The sequence below is a fragment of the Akebia trifoliata genome, chromosome 4 (genome assembly GCF_017979445.1).
Source record: "Akebia trifoliata isolate Shusen 1 chromosome 4, ASM1797944v1, whole genome shotgun sequence".
In the NCBI taxonomy this organism is placed as follows: Eukaryota; Viridiplantae; Streptophyta; class Magnoliopsida; order Ranunculales; family Lardizabalaceae; genus Akebia; species Akebia trifoliata.
Window position 1 is genome coordinate 43,566,690 of NC_141378.1, and position 19,991 is coordinate 43,586,680.

At 35.4% G+C, this 19,991-nt stretch overlaps 2 protein-coding genes across 4 annotated transcripts; one reads left to right on the plus strand and one right to left on the minus strand.

Moving 5' to 3' along the window:
* The first annotated feature begins 1,429 nt into the window (after nt 1-1,429).
* Nucleotides 1,430-8,810, plus strand: CAP1 (cyclase associated protein 1). Its single transcript, XM_086441339.1, has 10 exons — nt 1,430-1,923; nt 3,761-3,929; nt 4,010-4,074; nt 5,223-5,544; nt 5,855-6,002; nt 6,510-6,619; nt 6,767-6,822; nt 6,910-6,966; nt 7,074-7,217; nt 8,394-8,810. The coding sequence occupies exons 1-10, from the start codon at nt 1,657-1,659 to the stop codon at nt 8,478-8,480; spliced, it is 1,425 nt and encodes a 474-aa protein (XP_086297465.1). The 5' UTR covers nt 1,430-1,656; the 3' UTR covers nt 8,481-8,810.
* Nucleotides 8,811-10,881: 2,071 nt separating this feature from the next.
* CHR1 (chromatin remodeling 1) lies at nt 10,882-19,761 on the minus strand. Of its 3 annotated transcripts, XM_086441337.1 has the most exons (17): nt 19,655-19,740; nt 19,381-19,401; nt 18,728-18,893; nt 17,744-17,863; nt 17,555-17,650; nt 15,365-15,711; nt 15,093-15,282; nt 14,796-14,971; nt 14,049-14,118; nt 13,769-13,958; nt 12,802-12,897; nt 12,489-12,583; nt 12,277-12,396; nt 12,033-12,152; nt 11,847-11,945; nt 11,655-11,765; nt 10,882-11,532 (listed from the first exon to the last, which is right to left on the minus strand). In XM_086441337.1, the coding sequence occupies exons 3-17, from the start codon at nt 18,857-18,859 to the stop codon at nt 11,287-11,289; spliced, it is 2,208 nt and encodes a 735-aa protein (XP_086297463.1). In that variant the 5' UTR covers nt 18,860-18,893; nt 19,381-19,401; nt 19,655-19,740; the 3' UTR covers nt 10,882-11,286. The 3 variants fall into 3 exon arrangements, with proteins under 3 accessions (XP_086297463.1, XP_086297464.1, XP_086297462.1); XM_086441338.1 differs by lacking the exon at nt 19,381-19,401 and having other exon boundaries at nt 18,728-18,885; nt 19,656-19,761; XM_086441336.1 differs by lacking the exon at nt 19,381-19,401 and having other exon boundaries at nt 19,656-19,761.
* Nucleotides 19,762-19,991: the final 230 nt, after the last annotated feature.

Genomic DNA, 19,991 nt, shown 5'->3' on the forward strand with positions numbered 1-19,991 from the left:
CCATGTTATTTTCCATGTGTAATCAGACAAACCTTATATATTTCAAAGTTGCATCGACCTACAATAACATAAATAATGTAACATCAAGAAAAAAAAATGAAGAGAAATAAAAAAACTATGCTTGGTATAAGTGAAGTCAACCCTACATAGGTTTGGTTTGGCCTTCTCTTATCTATTTTGAGGTCAATTATTGTTTATACATTTCATTGAAAGGGAGGTTTAGGAAGAAAAGAGGTATCCTCTAAATCAAAACAATTACCTTATAATTTATGATAACATGTATCAAATGGGTTTATTTGTAATTTTTTGGAATATTAAAAAGGCTACTTTTGTAAATTTGAAAACTAACCAATATGACCATTGGTTATGGGTTGCAATTTTCTTGGCTTTTGACCAAAATATCCCAAATTATAATAAGTTTTAAATGTAACCGTGGGGGCATTTGTGAGATCCAGATTTTGGTGTCGAACCACTTCTACTCAACCTCCTCTCATTATATTAGTAAAGATGTGATTATTCCTTGATCCAATAGAACTATTGAGTTTCCATTATATTATTTTGATGCAAGGAGCATTAAATCATTGACCGTAAAATTATAGATTTTAGGTTGATTTAGATGTTCCCCACAATGTTTTGGTGAATATTTAAGATACTATTGCATTTTCAAACCGATGACATGTTCCTTGATTTCAATGTTCCCTATTAGAAAATATTAATGCTGAAGTGACCTCAATGGGGGACACACGGGGGACATCTTGATGTGGTGGCACGCATATGCCCATAGTTGCGTTTCTCCGAGATACAAGTAAAACGCATCTACGGACATGCACGCGCCACCATGTCAAGGTGTCCCCCGTTAAGGTCACTCTAGCATGACTCGTTAGAAAATGATTTAAATGACTCTATGCTAAACCTATTGCCAAATACCCTCGTTCTTTTTTGCTTCTCAAAATAGTCATCTTCAACCTAGTGGGTTAAATCTTTTACCCTCATAATCGATCTTAAAATTCCACATACTTCAACCAATAAACCTAAAGAACGAGATGAAACTTTTGGAGATTAGAATATGATAAAAATTTGGAGAGAAAAATCAACTATTTTCTACGAGGGAGTTTAGTGAGGGGGAAAAGGTTAAATATAGTTTCCTAAGAGTTTGAAAAGCTTAAAGATGATAAATTTTTGGGAGAGGAAAAAAATAGAGGTTTTCTTACAAATGGTTGAACTGAGGGCATTTAAGTCATTTGCATTAGTCCATAGAGAAGACCAAGGTCAAGAATCATATTATCATCAAATTTATTTAAAAACAAAGATCTAAACTTAATTAAATCAAATCAGGTGTTATGTAACAAAATACTCAACATGTGTCACCTCACATAGGTCCCACGAAGCACAAATACTCCGCTCGTTTCGCTCAAATGGAACAAACGTGCGCTGTGGTGTTAAAAGGCTTTCGAAAGCCAACCAAACATTTGCCTTTCGGCGTTTTTCCTTTCTAAGTTTCTAACCACAAAGCATCCATCCTTCTTCAAATCAAAGAAAGTGAACGCAAGAATTAAAAACACCAGCTTGGATTCATTAGATCGCGACAGAGAGCGAGAGAGAGAGAGAGAGAGATTGAGAGTGTGAGTGGTTGAGATCTCGCATCAAACCCTAGATATGGAGGAGAAGCTGATACAGAGATTGGAATCTGCGGTGGCTCGTTTAGAATCGCTTTCATCTGGATTCCGCCAGATTCCTGGAAGCGATAGCGATGCACCTGTAGATCCAGCAATCGTCGCTTATGAAGATCTGATGGCGCAATTCGTTGGTAGGGTTTCGGCTGCAGCGGAGAAAATCGGTGGAAAAGTTTTGGAAATAACGAAGATTATCGAAGAAGCGTTTTCTGTTCAAAAGGAGTTACTCATCAAAATCAAGCAAAGTCAGGTTGGATTCTTTTTCTCTACCATCAAAATTCGTGGATGTGGATTTGGATTTGAATCAGCTTATTATAGTGTTAATTTGTTGAATTGTAGTTCTTCATTAGGATCTGAGCTTGTTTTTACTTGAAAGAAGTGAAATTTTTGTTGGTTTTGTTTTCTTTTCATGTTATTTGGATGAACGTTCTTACATTTGATTAAGATGTTTGGACTTTGGATCTAAGAAATTAAGAGTTGTTTCTTTTTTTATGCAATTGAAATTCGTGGATTTGGATTCGAATTAAGTGTATTATTGTGTTAATTTGTTGAATTTATACGTCTTCGTTAGGATCTGAGCTTGTTTTTTTACTTGAAAGAAGCAAATTTTTGTTTATTTTTGTTTACTTTTGATGTTATTTGGATGAATGTCCTTACCGTTGATTAAGATGCCTTGGATCTAAGAAATGAAGAGTTACCTATTATTTTAAAATTTTAGTTGGTGATTTGATGGGTGTATGTTACCTTATAATTCTGGACCCCATCAAAATTAAGTGAATGAAACTAGTTGATCCTGAATCAGAAGCATATCAATCAATTGTGAATTCTTGATCTCACAAATAATAACAAATCCTACAATTATGGATTAGATCTGACCTTTTGAGCTTAACCAAAGGAGTTTCTCATTGGTGAAATAATCATTTTAGAAAGATACAATGAAATTTGAAGAGTAGATGCAAAGAAAAGCATAATAAAACTTGGTGACTATATACTTTTAAAGAGAATACCCGATTTCCTCACAAACATATTTGCTTGGGGATTTTTTTATGAAAATATTAATAACCATGTCTTTTGACAGAACATATGTATAGAAGACAATTTAGATTGTTTTGTGATCTTTATGTACATGAAAGATAACATTTGGTGCCATACTAGGCTTACGGTTGATTGATTATCACAAAAGAGTTTTGGACATCTTTCATGAACATCCTCACTTCTTGAAAACTTACCTAAACTATAAAATGACTTTAGAAATTAGTGCCATGTCATGTGCATTGTTTCTCTTTGAAGTATTTCATGCATCATTAGCAACATTGATGTTGATTGCGTCAAACATGTTTAAAACCAATGTGTTTCTTGCAATCTTGTTTATCAATGTTGTTTAAGACTAAGAATGGGCACCTTCAATAGTCATTTGTTATCTTGTTAGAATCATGGTTTAAAAATTCGTGTGGTTTTGTAATATTTCGTACGAAATGTTTTGGGATTTTACTTTGTCGAGACAAAACCACCTTGAATTTGAAACATTCCATGTTTCGATCATTTTCTTTAAAAAAATTCAGATCGACGAAGAGATCTTTTGAGAAAGATATATCTAGAGAGATCTGGGAGAGATTTGAAAGAGATGTACTAGCTGGCTGCTGCTGTTTCCGTCATTTCCTCATTCTTCTCTAAAATTTGGATGAATTGTCGTTGAAGTAGAAGGCTGCTTTATTTAGATTTTAGGCCAGTCCCTCATGTTTGGTAATATTTGACATACCCTTGTAAACAAAATTTTAAACCATGGTTAGAACACTGCCACTGAATTTTTCGGGATTTGAGTTCCCTGATGCCACGAGCTTGAACATGAGGGGTTTGTAAAAGGAACATGGAATACTGCAGGAAAAAAAAATGTGGAATATCAGGTACAATATACCATTTTAGAACCATTCACAAGAAACGAGAAAGAATTAATCAGATGGAATTTGGATGTGATGAAAGACAGAAGTTGATCACATGGATACTGTAAACACTAATTCTAATCAAAGAGATCGTTTTGGTATTATTTTGTTAGGGCATTTTTAACTTTATTTTGCTCAATGTTGCAGAAACCCGATCTTGCAGGTCTGGCTGAATTTCTCAAGCCGTTGAATGAAGTGATAATGAAAGCAAATGCCCTGACAGAAGGAAGGCGAACAGATTTCTTTAACCACTTGAAAACTGCTGCTGACAGTCTCACAGCTTTAGCTTGGATTGCTTACTCAGGCAAAGATTGTGGTGAGAGCTTTTCTTCTCATGTTTTTATGTTGAAATCCTAGAGTTTCAGTTCACATCATTTTCTTTATTTTCTTTTCAAGGTATGAGCCTTCCTATTGGGCATGTGGAAGAAAGTTGGCAAATGGCTGAATTCTATAGCAACAAGGTATTACTGCTATTCAGAAAGGATTTTGTACTACTAAATAACAGGAACATGTAGCTGTTTATAACAAGCTAAGAAGCTAAAAATAGGATGATTCTATACAAGCAAAATTAGAATATTTAGAACTAGAACTATCTATTCTGACATGTTCTTTAACTGAAGTATGATCTCCTCTGTACACTGAGGAAATAAATCCAATAAATCATACTTGGTACGTGTCACTGTCTTGGCTTCCTATGTTATCGCACATAATCATCCACTTTGTATATGGATAGTCATGGTTGCTAAACATATGGTTTTCACCTTGTAAGTCAAATCCATAGTATCAAATTTTGACATATTTCCACGAAATAAATCCATTCCCACAAGGCCTGACACGAAATTTAACTGACAATTTCTTTATGTATATATTTCGGTGGAAATAACTATTCATTTCGTTAAATATTTCGATGAAAAGTGAATTTCGACCGAAATCATCAAATGTAAGGTATAAAAAAGCAAGATTTCAGTGGAAATATTTCGATGTTTCTATTCGACTGAAATATTCTTTTAACTACACACAATCATTTATGTTTTAATTACTAGATATATTAGTAACTTTCTGCATAGTTAAAAGATAAAATATATATGTATATATCTAATAATGTGATAATGTAGTACATGTAGTTTGTTCATTTATGAAAGTAGTATATATATATTAAAGTATTTGTAGTTATGTGATATGATTATTCTCATTTCCAAGAAGCATATAGTTGTTTTAGGTATCGGACTCTTAGATACTCATGTCAACGTGTAATGAAACATTACTAATCTTCATTTTCATAATTCACATGTCTGTTTATTATAGTTTGATGACTTGTGAGTGTGTTTGTCACAATGTTTTATTATTTCCTATGCTTTCAACGAAATCTCCGTCAAAATTTCTGTCATTTCATAATATTTTCATTATTTCCTTAAAATTGTTTTGATTTCCACATTGTTCGAAACATTACCAGTTTCCAACGAAATATTTCCATTTCCAATATGTCCGAATTAGACATCGAAATCAAAATTTAATACCTTGGTCCAATCGCATATTATGAAAAGAAATAGAACTTCATGTACTGCATAGATTCAATAAGTCAGCACTGACCTTCCACCTTCTGAATCAGATACTTGTCGAGTACAAAAATAAAGACCCAAATCACGTGGAATGGGCTAAAGCTCTGAAGGAACTTTATTTACCTGGTTTAAGGGATTACGTTAAGAGTTTCTATCCCTTGGGGCCAGTATGGAGTCTTACTGGAAAAATGACTGTTTCTGCCCCTAAATCAGCACCATCAAAACCTTCTCCGCCAAGCGCCCCTGCCCCTCCACCTCCCCCTCCAGCCTCTCTTTTCACTTCTGAATCTTCTAACGCTTCATCCTCACGCCCGAAGGAAGGGATGGCTGCTGTATTTCAAGAAATCAGTTCAGGGCAGGGTGTGACTGCAGGTAAACCAGCAATGATTTCATAAAGAATCAGGATCCAGTGTGGTGTCCCGTTCCTATAGAATAGGAACGGTGTGTACATGGCACGTTTTATTAGGAGTTTAAAACACACTGGGCTCCTAATCAAGCCGTTTTCTACCTCACATGCACCACGATGTTTTTAATCTCCAACTAAAATGTGCCACATAGACACCGTATTCTTATAGGGATGGGACACTGCTATGGGTTGCGACTCTTTCGTAAACGATGGATATTACCTTTTGTTCAATTGTTATAGATGGTAGACTTAGATCGTAATTTGAATCCTTCCTAGGTTTGAAAAAGGTATCAAACGATATGAAGACAAAAAATCGCACAGATAGAACCGGTGTTGTTGTTGCCAGTGGAAAAGAAGCTCGCACTGGTTCGCCTTCCTTCTCCAAGGCAGGACCTCCAAAGTTGGAGCTTCAAGTGGGTCGCAAGTCAGTATACTTCAGATACTCGTTTTCTTTTCTTTCTTTTTTACTGAACCTGCTTTGTCTACATGGTTTCAAAGCTCGGTTTGACATCTTGTTCACGGATGAGACCAAGTTCTCTCGGACGAGCTAAACCATTTGACTCAGTTTATAATTATTTATTCATATATATTTATTTAAAAATAATTATAAATTTTTATATATAAAATAATGTAGAAATCATATTTTATTTAAAAATAAAATTTTAAAATTATTTTCATTAAAATATACAAATCCCGGTTGACTTGGACGAATTTTACTGAATCGAACAAGATTGTCAAAATATCATCCGAGTCAACTCGTTTAACTTGTGAGATTTTGTAGAGGTGGGACGCCATGTCTATCCATGTCCTTCATGGGTGAGTTATCTTGATCTTGGATGAGATTTAAAACCATTTGTCTACAAGCTTTACAATGTACTAGCTATGGAGGTTACTTTGTAATTTGTTGTTAATGGTTGACAACACTTCACAGGTGGGTGGTTGAAAATCAAATTGGAAGGAAGAACTTGGTTATTGATGACTGTGATGCTAAACAGTCTGTATATGTTTTTGGATGCAAAGATTCTGTTTTACAAATTCAAGGTAATCGTTGCTTCTTTCTTCTTCTTCTTCTTCGTTTTTACAAGCTTTAAAGTGCACTTTTGTTTTAAGTTAGATAAATTGATTACATATGTAGGCTTCTCTTAAGAACAAAAAAAAAAGGCTCATCATTGCTCTAACAACGTGCAGGGAAAGTGAACAATATAACAATTGACAAATGTACCAAGATGGGAATTGTATTCACGGTTAGTAGAAGAGATGCCTTATGGTTGAAATGGAATTATTATTGTATAATGTGGTGAATGGGAAGATTTTGATTCTTGCATAAACAGGATGTTGTGGCAGCTTGTGAGATTGTGAACTGCAATGGAGTTGAGGTGCAATGTCAGGTATCGATTTCGTGTACATGGTGAATGTTGGAAGTTCAGTTGAGATAATATGTGGTGAACTGAATCCATTCAGGCAACCATCTGATATTATGTGGTTATTTTTTTAGGGTTCGGCACCAACAATTTCAGTGGACAATACTGGCGGCTGCCAATTATATCTAAGCAAAGATTCTTTGGAAACCTCTATTACAACAGCCAAGTCGAGTGAAATCAATGTTTTGGTACCTGGTGGTGGAACGGATGGTGATTGGGTATGAAGCTGTTTCCTGTTCATTTTTTTCAAATGGGCGAGAGAGAGAGAGAGAGTTGTGATCCATATACTCGTGAATATCACAATATGCAATCCCAACCACCCTTTTAAAGCACAAAACATTTGTGTTTTTAACAGTCAGGATTGCATTTTGTTTTTAATAAATCTTTTTTCACGAGTCTACGGATCCTGACGTGCTATAAAGAAAAACACCCAACTCTCTCCTTACAAACTAACTCACACCTGAACTAAATAAAAATTCCTCCAAGAAAGCCTTACATTCTTCAAACATTTGCACCAGAACATCAAACTTAGAGAGGATATGAGAACCTCCTGGTTTTTTGAATTTTCGTTTGTCAATCTTGAACAAACCCGGTTCGGAGAGTTAGTTTCATAGGAGGGCATTTTGGTCATACATGTTAGTCTCAATGACGAAGACCTAATGTTGACCAAAACCCAAAACAGGAATATTGACCAAATCATGGGGGGTATCTCTAGTAATGACCTAAATTGGGGTGGCATCTAATATTTGACCAAAACAGCGGATTCACTGTTTTCTACAAACCTAGTGCAAACCGAGCCACGAAGAACTGGTCAACAGTTTGGTATGGTAGGAGCAAATTCAGTAATACAGGTTTAGAATATTCCTTCCCTTAAAAAACACATTGTGTGTTCCTCTCCCTCCATTAACCCCAACACAATAGCAAGGGAGTTAAACTTGAACTCCAGAGGATCCTCTCTCTAGGATAGGATAGCTCTAAAAAAGATAAAACAAGGATAAAGTTATCCGTGCATTTAGTTAGGTTTGTTATTTGCATTTAGGCACATATGATTTTGATTACTAGTTATTCATTTCTATCTGGGATTTTCACTCATCAACCAATAAAGTTTCTCCAAACTTAAGTAAACAGTATTTAAAAATAGAGTCGTGCTGGAGTAACATTGAAATTGACGTTATTTCACACATTGGTGTCCACAGAACCATAGATGATTCACACTCGTATCTTGATGAAAAGCATCTATGGTTTTCTATACACGTCCACATCAGCAATGTGTGAAACGATGTCAATTTCAAAGTTACTTCCTTTAAAATATTTGCCCTGAGAATTAAAAAGTAAATATAGAATAAGGTTACTTAAATTGTTACAACAAAGATTTAACATGAATTTTGTTGCAGGGTGAGCATTCATTGCCACAACAGTTTGTTCACATATTTAAGGATGGCCACTTTGTAACATCACCAGTCTCGCACTCTGGAGGGTAATTGGGTGATTTTTATTTATTTTTAGTATTTATTTCCCTAAGAGAGGTGAGAGGTGAGATGCATGGTTTCAGTTTGGGTTTTCTAATTCAGGTAAGGTCAATCAAACTGTTGGGTTTTCTAATTCCTTCGTAAATAGCCTTTACCTGCAATCAGTTTGGTTATTATTCTTTTTGGTTAATCGAACTGTTGTAATATTTTATTCTTGGTCTTTGGCAGAGTTTGGTTTCATGTCTTTTAATTATTTTTTTTGCACTAGACTAGGTTTGGCAACAATTTCTGTGGCATTAATGAAATTTGCAGATGTGATGTGGGGGGTGTTCCTTATCCGAATCCTGTTTTGTTGTTTTGTGCTCTTCTTACTGATTTAAGAACTCTGAAAGAGTATTGATTCTCTTCAAACTGGCATCTCAATCGGATTGATTCCTATCTGAAATGTTGGATCTCTTCTTTATGAACTAACATAGATTGAACTTGAAGACCATCTTACTTCATAAAGCTGCTTGCGCACCATCATTTATCTAGGGATGCTATTTAATTATTTTTTTCAAAAGAAGAGAGCTACTAATACCACACCAGTTCTTATATTAATCACCTAAGAATTGCACAGTTGGTGTGGTGTTAGTAAAAATTGGCGTAGCAATAGCAACTCTTAAAAAGGAAAACGTGGATTGGGTTCTCATTTGCAAGTAGGGGGGATTGACTTAGGGAATATGGTCCTTTGGAGTTGATGAATGTAGTGAGGGCAGTGGAAAGCATACACAAAAGGATTTAAATAACATACATCGTGGTTACAGACAATTGAATGGATCGTGATTGGACCTCAAAACTTCTGGATTGGAAGCTTTGACGATAAAAATGATGATTTATTACAAATTATTGATTATTATTCCTTATCTAAGAGTAATTGGTTGTGGGAAACACAAGGTTCTTCAAGTGATGCAATAGAAGCCCTATAAATATATGGATAATATTGAGGGGCGTTTTGTCCCTAACTAAAGATAAAGCCAACGTTTTCAAAATGATGATATTCCTTGACTTAAATCTTTCATTAGAGCTTGACAACAAACGACAAGTTTCCTCGTCTCCAACCTCTAGCTGAAAGTCATTTTGTAATAGGTATGCAACTCGGGCGGGTTGGGTCAACCTCAAGCCGTGCCCAAACCGAACCTCGGGCATTTGAAACCTAATTCCAGCCCAACCAAAGTTGGGTTGGATCATTCCTCGTTAATATTAGATAGAATGATGCTGAAGTGACCTCAAGAAGTTGTATAGGAACCACAAATGATTTTCATCGAGATACAAGTGAAAAACATCCATGACTCTTATCCACTTTCAGGTCCAGCTTGAGGTCACTCTATCACAACTTTATTACATAATCTAGTAAAGGTGTTAAAGTATAAAATTTATAATTATTTGTCCCAAAAATATATTTCAAAGTACACATAGAAGAAATTAAAAGTAAGCGTTGAGTAAAAAATTGATTAATTAAAGTTTGAAATGTGATTTGTGAATGAGACATTTTTAGATTAATCATATTCAGTTCGGTTTCAGGCAACCCAATGTCTGCCCGAGCGGTCAATTTTTTCTCCCCAGCCCTAGCTAAGTGCGCCAAAACCTGACCCAAAGTTGGGTTGAACCCATCAGATTTTGGCCCGCCCAAGTTGCGGCCCCATTTTGTAGGGTAGAAGAAACTATAGAACCACTTTATAGACATTAGACTACTAAAAAGAGTTGCCAAGGCTTTAATGCATTCCTACTAACAAACACTCATTTTGATTATTAGCTCAAGATTGGCTTGAAAAATGAGTCAAAAATAAAATAAAAAAGGAGGTTGACGAGCAGTGGGGGATAGGAGTAAAGGTGGTCTGTCATAATTTATTAGTAAAATCTGCTAGTACGCAATAGATGGATTTGGTGTAGACCAATGATAAAATACCCCTAATTAAAACATACGCAATCTGAACACGGTTGACATGGCAACCGTACAGAACCATAGATCTTTTTTCCTTGAGTATCCCGAAGAAAAAGATCTATGGTTTTGTGCACTTGCCACACCAACCACATACAGACCAAGTTCATTCTTTTCAAGTCAGATTATCACGACTCTTTGGGTTAGGTTAAATAAATTCCAAATGTTCTCAGCCACACTTCATTTGTTAGTTGTTACCTGAAGAGATCTGATAAACAAAATATAGTACACTAATAAATCCATTGAAAAATGACACTATATACAATTGAATGAATCGTTAACCCATACCCCAGAGAATTCAGTCCAACTGAAACCAACTGCAAACATTAAAAAAAAAAAAAAATGACCGTTTCCTTGGACATTCTTCAACTTCTTACTGGTTTTAGAGGGAACAATTTAGAAAATATCACACAAGGATCAATTTCTAACAGATGAACAAATTAAAACTATGTTTTTTAACCAACCAACTAATAAAACCCACATCAACTTGTAGTTCAAATACATCGTTTACCAACCAAACACGACGTTCGAAATGCTTCTACTTCATTAAACAGGATTTCACATTCCCACTAAAACCTAACCTCCATTCTCAAAAACCAAATCCGATATAGAGTTCTAATATTAGCTTTTCTAACATTTACAAAAAAAAAGAGGGGCACTAGGAGGAAAGTCACTTTCCTATTCATCCAAAACTCATGAGGTTTAGTGTCCCTTTTTGGTGCCCATCCGAGAAAAGACCAAGAAAAAAAAAACGAGCCCACAGATCACCATTACCTCGCATTCCTAAATGCACCTCGACAAAAAGAATTTCGACTAAACACCAAGCTCAATTACTTATCAGTTATTGAGAGTAGACAGCATACCTCCACTTGTGGCTGGTAACACTACCTCCCAACCAGGCCCTTTAAGGGGAACTGCAACAGAAGTTTTGATTTCATTATCATCATCATCATCGTACAAGGGGTCACCAATCAGATCACTGCGGTCCAAAATCCTCTCAAGATCCTCATCACTGATATCTGTCTGAATCAGCTTCTCCTCAGAATCTTCTTCATCTCGAAGCAAAGCTAACAGATCCTCCTCCTGAAATACACAATTCTGTTACGAATCATGGAAAGATATAATAATATAGGCTCAAAGGGCAGTGATATGGTGCACATATAGTACACAGAGCATAAAATACACAGGAAACAGAATCTAGAAACCTCAATGACATCCAAACAATTAATGTTTGTTCTCTCTTGCTGGAACTGGCCTTTCCCGATCACGACATGCTCAAGCTTCAACTTACTGAAAGCTCTCTTCAACATACGGCCCTGTTTACAGAATAGTTTCTTCACCTTCATTCCCAAAGACACCCAAAGAAAAAAAACAAAGCAAAGCTATCAATGAGGCACCTCTACAGATTGGGCCGTCACAAGCCTGTAAACATGGACAGGTTTGGTTTGGCCTATCCTATGGCATCTATCCATGGCTTGCAAATCAATTTGAGGGTTCTGCATGGAACGGGCATCATAGTAAGTTTATAAAATATGCATAAAAATTATACACTTAAAAATTACAGGATTAGGGAAAGAGCTTACCCAATCACTGTCATATAGAATACAGGTATCAGCTGCAGCGAGATTGATACCTAGTCCACCAGCCCTAGTACTGAGAAGAAAAATTCTAAAATTGCTGTCTGGGTCGTTGAACTCTGCAATCTGCTTACGAATATATATAGGATTCAGCACTAACCATCATCACTGGTTTTCCTTAATAACTATATTTTTTAAATTTGAAAGCACTAAGAAGTAACCAAGGATAAACCATAAAACACACACATACTTGTCTTTTTCTTTCATCCAACTTCACAGTGCCATCAATCCTACAGACTTCGAGCCCTTTCTCACTAAAAAAGTAATCTAATATATCCAAAACCTTTGTCCATTGTGAGAATATCAGAACCTGAGATAACAAAAACAAAAAAATACTGATAGTGATTCGACAGATCAATAACATAACAGGAAAGGAGCTACCATTGGACTGTCAAAACATACTTTGTGTTTTTTAGCGAATAGCTTTGTTAATAGTCTGTCAAGTAACTGGAATTTGCCACACTGTTCCAGTAACTGTTCAACGGGTGGATATAGGGCTGCAGACGAAATCAAGTGAGAAAAAATAGAGAGCTGCTATTACCACACCGACTTCTACTTATAACACACCAACCCATGTGTAAACAACTGCTTAATTTCAAAAGGATTGGTGTGTTGTAAGTAAAAAAAAAATTGATGTGGCAATAGAATTTCTCAAAAAATAACTTGCTAATCACTGAGTGAAATTAGTGAAGAGTTTGTAAGGTAAGGTGCATACTTGTCCAATCAAAATTTGATTCCAAGAGGTCAGGATGGTTGCAGTTCTTCCGAAGTTGAATCATCAAATTGTTCAGTCTGACTTTAATACTACCTCCTGCACTTTTACAAGTTGAGAATTAGCAGAGAAAGTAATGGCAGAAACTATTAGGACAGCCCACCAACCACATAGATAAGTACATTAGGTGCAGATAAAGAAAAAGCCAGATGATTGAAACATTCAATCTATAGAATTTTTTCTTACAAGCCACAATAGTTTTAAAGAATGCTATAAATGGTAGGGTAAGAATCAGGCCGGTATAAAATGGGTCAGAATTTACCCAAAATCTGATATCCAAATTTAGTGGGTTTGGATCCTTGGAGTATATCCAAATAAAAATGGATTGGATATGGTTTGATATCCCATGATCCGAGTCGGATACAGATATATCCATATATCCACCTAGATCCAAATTATATATTGCTTTGAAAATTATATCTTTAGGTTTTTTCAAAATATTTTCTTCTACTTTAATATAACATAAATTCTTACAAAAGAAAATGATTATAATGGTAAAATAGAATAGTATAACCATTAACAAACAACTATAGAAGAAAAAATGTTGAAGAAAAAATGTTGAACTATTCGGAATTATCCGACCCGAATTAAAAATAAGCACAGGTCGGATACGGATTGAGTGAAATAAAAAATTATTCAGATATGGTTTATCTAGTAGGATCCATGTCGGATTTGTATGTCCAGATAAAGAAATTCGGATCTGGATATGGATATACTCAGATCCAAGCCGCATCTGACCCATTTAAAGCCCTGTTCACTGAGACAGTTAAATAATTGGTTCCTGACCTCTTTTATCTGCAACAAAGTCTTCTAACATCCTTAAATGAGCCTGTTGAATAGTTTATAAATCCATTCTATCTAATTGATTTAGATCAATTCTACTTGTCGTTAGCAAAAGTAATTCTCTTACTGCTGTTTGCCTTCTCTAGTAAATGGTTCTCCAATGTTTTATTAATTAAATGATCCTGGTAGTTCTTTTGGTGCTCGGTCATATTGACATATAGAATGATCTCTTTTTTACGAGGGAGCATCTGCTCAACTTCTATCTTTAATCTTCGCAGAAGAAATGGTCGTAATATTGCATGTAGCTTTGCTACCACCTGAGAACAAACAATTCCACTTTACGTTATACGTTAGAAGAATTAAACTACAAGATAGAAAATAAATACACCATCAGCAAGGAAGCGTACTTGAATCCTTCTTCTCTCTTCCAACTCTTCCTGCTGTGCTTCACTTTTGCCCTTCCCAAACAAATCAAACCTGAATATGAAACCCTATGTCAAAACCAACCCATGGCCAATATGCAGTCAAATATTTTGTGTGCTTGTGTTGGGAGCATGGTTTAAAATATCGTATCAATTCAATGTTTCGGTTTATGAAAAAACCGATACGGTATCAGCCGATATATTTGATACAAACTGATGCATTCCGATGCAAACCTGATACATTGAATGTTTCATATCGGTCTTGACCGATACCGATGCGTGTCAACCAATACATTCCGATATTTTAAACCATGGTTGGGAGAGGGTCTGATATTCATTAACTGGCAAAACTTGTACCTATACACTTAAACGATCAATTTTTTATAGGTTTAAATGTGAAGGCAAGGTTTTGATCCCAAGACTCTGGTTTTCCCACATACAGACTTTACCACCTCACTAAGGTGACACCACATATAGACTTGATCAAGTTTTAAGAGTTGATTCATTAAAATGAACTTTTTAATGGTTACTTGATTTATGCATTAATATGTGGACCTGATGGTCAGATAGAACAGTCTTTTATCAAAAAGACACTATCGCCAGACTTTCACTTTTCATTTTGATTAGTGGAAGGCATTCTCCAAGCTCAGGCTAATAGAGCTAGCTTTGATTTCAGTTGATTAGCAAATTACACTGATTAAATTAGAAAACCAATAGGCAAAGTATATTTACCATGACTCAAATTCTTCATGGGATGAAAAAATATCAGGCAAAATGAAGTTCAACAATGACCATAGCTCCGCCAAGTTGTTCTGCAGAGGTGTTCCAGTTAATAGAAGCTTATTTTCCATGGGCAAGTGCTTCAATTCTCTCAGTAATTTGCACTTTGTATTTTTCAGGCGATGCCCCTTCAAGAAGAAACATTTCATAAGATAGAAAAAGCAATGTAGACAAAAGTTGGAAGAGTTTCGTATGTTAAGAAAGTTAAAGAAATGTGAAGGTAGAGTTTCAGTAATTGGGTTTACTAACCTCATCTACCACAACATATTTCCAACCGTAATGCCTCAAATGTTTTTTTGCATCGTTCATTGCAATCTCATAAGAAGTAACTACAATGGGGAATTTGGGGCCAATTGCTCTAGGCATGTATTTCTTTCGTATCTCCCCCCTTTCATTTTGATTTCCATGGTAAATAACCGAATTTATTGAGGGTGTAAACCTACAATGCATATCTACCAAAGTAAACAGATGCTGCCACAGATAAATGAATAGGAAAAATCAACATATCTAAGCTTACTTACCTTGATATCTCATTTACCCAATTTGAAAGAGTAGAAAGTGGAGCTATTACTAAGTAGGGTCCATCCAAACCCTTCCCTTTCAAATGAGCAAGGAAACCAATTGTTTGGATTGTCTTGCCAAGCCCCATTTGATCTGCTAGAATCCCATTGAGTCCATTTTGCCACAACGAAATCAACCACTTCACCCCTTTGATTTGGTAGGACTTCAACTTTCCACCAGTCAATAAGGGAACAAGTTCTTGTTGCTCTTTTTCAGTCCTCTCCTCCTCTGTGAGGTTGGCATCTTCAGGAGCCATGCCTTCTTCGGATCTTGATAACATGGCTGCAACTGCTTTCTGGGCTTTCCTCTAATAAACATCACCACATGAACACAATTTTATAGATAAAAAGAAATTATGAATGAAAATGAATGAATGCAAATAGTAAATTATTAAGAACAAAAGCAAAAATAAAAATATAAGGCAGCAACCAGAAAAAGGGAGGCCCGAACCGACTTCAAAATGGTTCAAACCAGGACACAAAAAGGTCATCAACATTTGCAAAATAAATAAAGGACAAGGCAGCAAGAAAGGAAGACTCTAGCCAAGCAACTAACAGATCCTAACTACAAAAATGACACACAAGCGAAATGGAACTTCCTAGCAAGGAGAACACCAAATGAGACAAAAGGACAGTAACTTTACAATGCTGTATATGAACTTTCCATGTATTCGGACCCAGTAAAGTTTCGAAAAAAGTGTACCATGGACAGTTCATAGAAAAGCAATGATTGTATTTTAATATATGAGAAATTGGATTAATTTGGGCTCTTATGTTTTCGTACTATATTCTTACATTATAATTTATAATGGATCTGTCTTTGTGCTTGTTAATGTAATTTGTTATCATTTAAGTCCAGCCTTACTAACATAGTAAGATCGTCGACCTCAATTTGTGGCATCCAAAAACACGATTCAATGCCACGGGGATGTAAAGGACCAAATTTTAAAAACTTTGGGAAAAAAAAATCGCGGTTAATTTGGGAGTTTGGTGGGAGTTCATCAGCCATCCATTTTCAAAACCCTGGATCAAGCCTAAAAAAAATTGGATCCGAGTTTTTTTAATGAAATCTAGAGGGCTGTGGTATTGGATTTGCCAATTTGGTAATCCATTTAAGCTTCAATGACCCTTAGTAAGATTTGAACTATTAATAATGAAAGTGTTTCCCTTATCATTTTACTTATAGCGGGAAGAGCTATATACATGCCCTACAGGCTACAAGCCAAAAAAATTACTTCAGCCCCCAATAATATTGCTAATTCTTCCTTTCTTTTTCTTCATTCTTTATTTTCAAAGAACTGAACATGGATTACATTATTGAACCATGGAAGTTCGACAAGACAATCGTGTGCCTTTCAGTCATTCAATGTGAGAGAATCATATACTTCTCACAGTAACAACATATTATAAAAAATTAACATACATTTGGGAATTCAAACAAAAGACCATAATTGTCAAAAGTGGAGCCTAGGCGCCAAAGCGACGGCCTAACCTACTCAGGCACCCAACACTTAAAGCAGGATTTTAAAAAAAATATCATTTTTTGGTTTAGTCTTTTCAAAAAGACCATGGTCTAGGTGTCTCATTAGATTTTTTTTAAACATAGGGATATCTAAAATATTCACCAAAACTTTGAGGGCTTTATAAAAAAATCATTTTAGTATTTATACTTCTAAGACTTCTCAAAGTTGAAAGCTAGGGCGCACTTTCAAGTGGAGGAGGGAGATGACGACGACGATTATGGTGGTGGTGACAATGCCCCGGTCAATTGGAGGGATGAGGATATTGTTGACTTCAGATTAGAGGATTTTTGCTAACTTAGTTGATATCTATGAAAACTAAATTGAAGATACTCTATTTACATATTTTTCTTAATTGTTACTTTGATGGATTTTAAATTGTAAATGTTAGGTTGACTTGTTGGGTTATGGGTTTTAATTGATTATTGCGTTGCAAGTTTGTTAATTAGTTGATGTTACCTTGGCAATTGCATATTTGTCATTATTTTTTTCCTATTTCTTATTTTTTGCATTATTTTTAATATATAAAAAAAAACTATATTTTTTGTCACCTAGGCCCCGCTTAGTGCTTTTAATAACCTTGCAAAAGACTGGTCAATAAAATCGTGCTCAAGGAAATGAACCAACTTACAGTGTTATATTGGTTGGCGGCCTTTCTCTTTGCACCACGACCTCTTTTCTTCCCCTTGACTGATTCCTCGTTCTGATTCTGATTCACTGCTCCATTCTGGAAAATCAAAGTCATGTGATAACATATGGGGCATAAGTATCTATATACATACACATAAAAGTCAATTGGATTAAGTGTCCCAGAGATTACAAATGTTATGTCATCCATCTTCTCCAGCAAAAATTCAGAGTACAGCTGGGTCTGAGTGAGAAGTTCATCTAGTTTAGTAAACTGAGTCTCACTGAGAACGGGTGCCTCCTTGCACATCTCCTGCTCGTTGAATTCAATGAACAAACACGAAAAAAAAAAAAAAAAAAAAAAAGAGCTAACGGGGTAAGACAAAATGACAGTGTTTCCATTGGCATGGAATATAGCTGGGCCCTATGTTATCCAATTCATTGGTACTAGTCTAAACCATGAACCAGGATGAACTGAACCAGTTCGTGGTACGGTTCATACTAGATTCATAATCAAGCAATCCATGAACCCATGGAATTTGATTGGGTTAGGCGAGCGAAACAATTTTTTAATTGGTTTTGTGAACCAGACCTATTTATTATATTTTTTCCATAGTTTATATTTAGAATTTGGATTATTATATTTAATTTGTTTCTCTTTAACTACAAATTTTTTAACATTATAATTGGACCTATAACATACTTGAATTATATATATGCACAAGTGAATCAAGCTAGCGAACCGATCCAGGGAACCAAAGCAAGCCAAGAAACACTACCTATTCTTACGATCTGAGTTCATTCTAGAGTGGCGAACCATGAACCCAAATTCAAACCGAAGAACCAGGTACCATAGGTTGGGCCAATCTCCATACTAATTGCTGCTTTAAATCTCAGTCTCAAAAGGCAATCAAGTAAGATTCCAACTGTGAATGGGCCATCTCAATGACTTGTACAAGATCCAAGTAACTTGTCCAAGTTTGAAAATTAGCCAATTTTTGGAAACTTAACCGAGTCAACCGGTACAACATGCTTTTGGTGTCTTCTTATATTAACTGAATTTACATATTTTAATTTTGAAATCTATATAAAATTAGACTTTATGTTGAGCATCAATTTTATCCAATTTACAAGAGAAAATGATTATTATTTATATAAATATATCGACGAAAAGAACCTCATCTTCAAGTACAGAAGTTGGAGAATCTGCGGATCCATCTATCTTTGTCTCAGTCAGGGCGTTCTTTGTCTCTGCTGGGGCGTCCTTTGTCTCAGTTGGAGCAACCTTTGTCTCAGTTGGGGAGTCCATCTCTCACTTATAATGATGAAAATCCTCTGTAATCCTTCACAAAAATCAGATATTTAGGGAAAACGTGAGGCACAGAAGGCCCAAATAAGACTGATTATTTCAAACAAACCAAGATTTCCTTTTTTGTTCACTCTCGGGTTTTTAGATTATTACAGGAACAAACCCAAAACTACCAACACACAAACACAAAAATAACTGGATTGATCTACGCGAAGAGATGTAACTTATGTAAAAGAATGAATCTGTAAAGGAAAATAGCAAGGATCACACACACACACACAAACAAAACAAGAGATTTAGTTGGAAAAGTGAGGCGAAGATGATCCAAACAACACTGATATTTTAAACAAACTAGGGTTTCTTTTCGTCCACTCTTACATTTTTCGATCCTTACAGAAACAAATACAAAAAACGAAAAAAAAAAAAAAAAAAGATTGATCTTCGCATACAAAATGCTCAATAAATCGAAAATAAAGAAATGGAAAAATGAATTTGAAATGGAAAGTAGCTGGGATCGATACCTGTGTTTAATCCGTTGTAATTTTACACATAAAAATAAATTAATTAATTAAAAAACAGAGATTTAGGGAAAACGTGAGGCAAATATGATCTAAATAACACTGATTTTTAAACAAACCAGGGTTCCTTTTCCATTCACTCTTAGATTTTTCGATTCCTACAGAACCAACCCCAAAACAAAAACCCTAGATTCATCTTCACATACAAAATGCTGAATAAATCGAAAATAAATAGATGTAATAATCGATTTGTAATGGAAAGTAGCAGAGATCGTTACCTGTGCAAGTGTTTCTTGTTTAGCGGAGAGGACAACAATGGCGACTGTGGAGAGATAATAGCAGAGACGAAGGAGAGAGAGATGACGACTTGGAACTTGGAAGGAGACAGAGACATAAAAGTAGACTCATTGGGCGGGAAAACTGAATTTTGTAAAGGCCCTGGAAATTGTACTTAATTACATTGAATGCCATGAATTTAATTCCCATTTTTCGCCCCTTAAAAAGCCTGTATTTTTACTTCTTTTTTCTGTAGCGGGAAAGTGTGACTAAAATAATGATTTTAAAAATTGAAGGACTTTCTAGTGGCCAATGAACGGCTGAGATGGAAGTTGGGA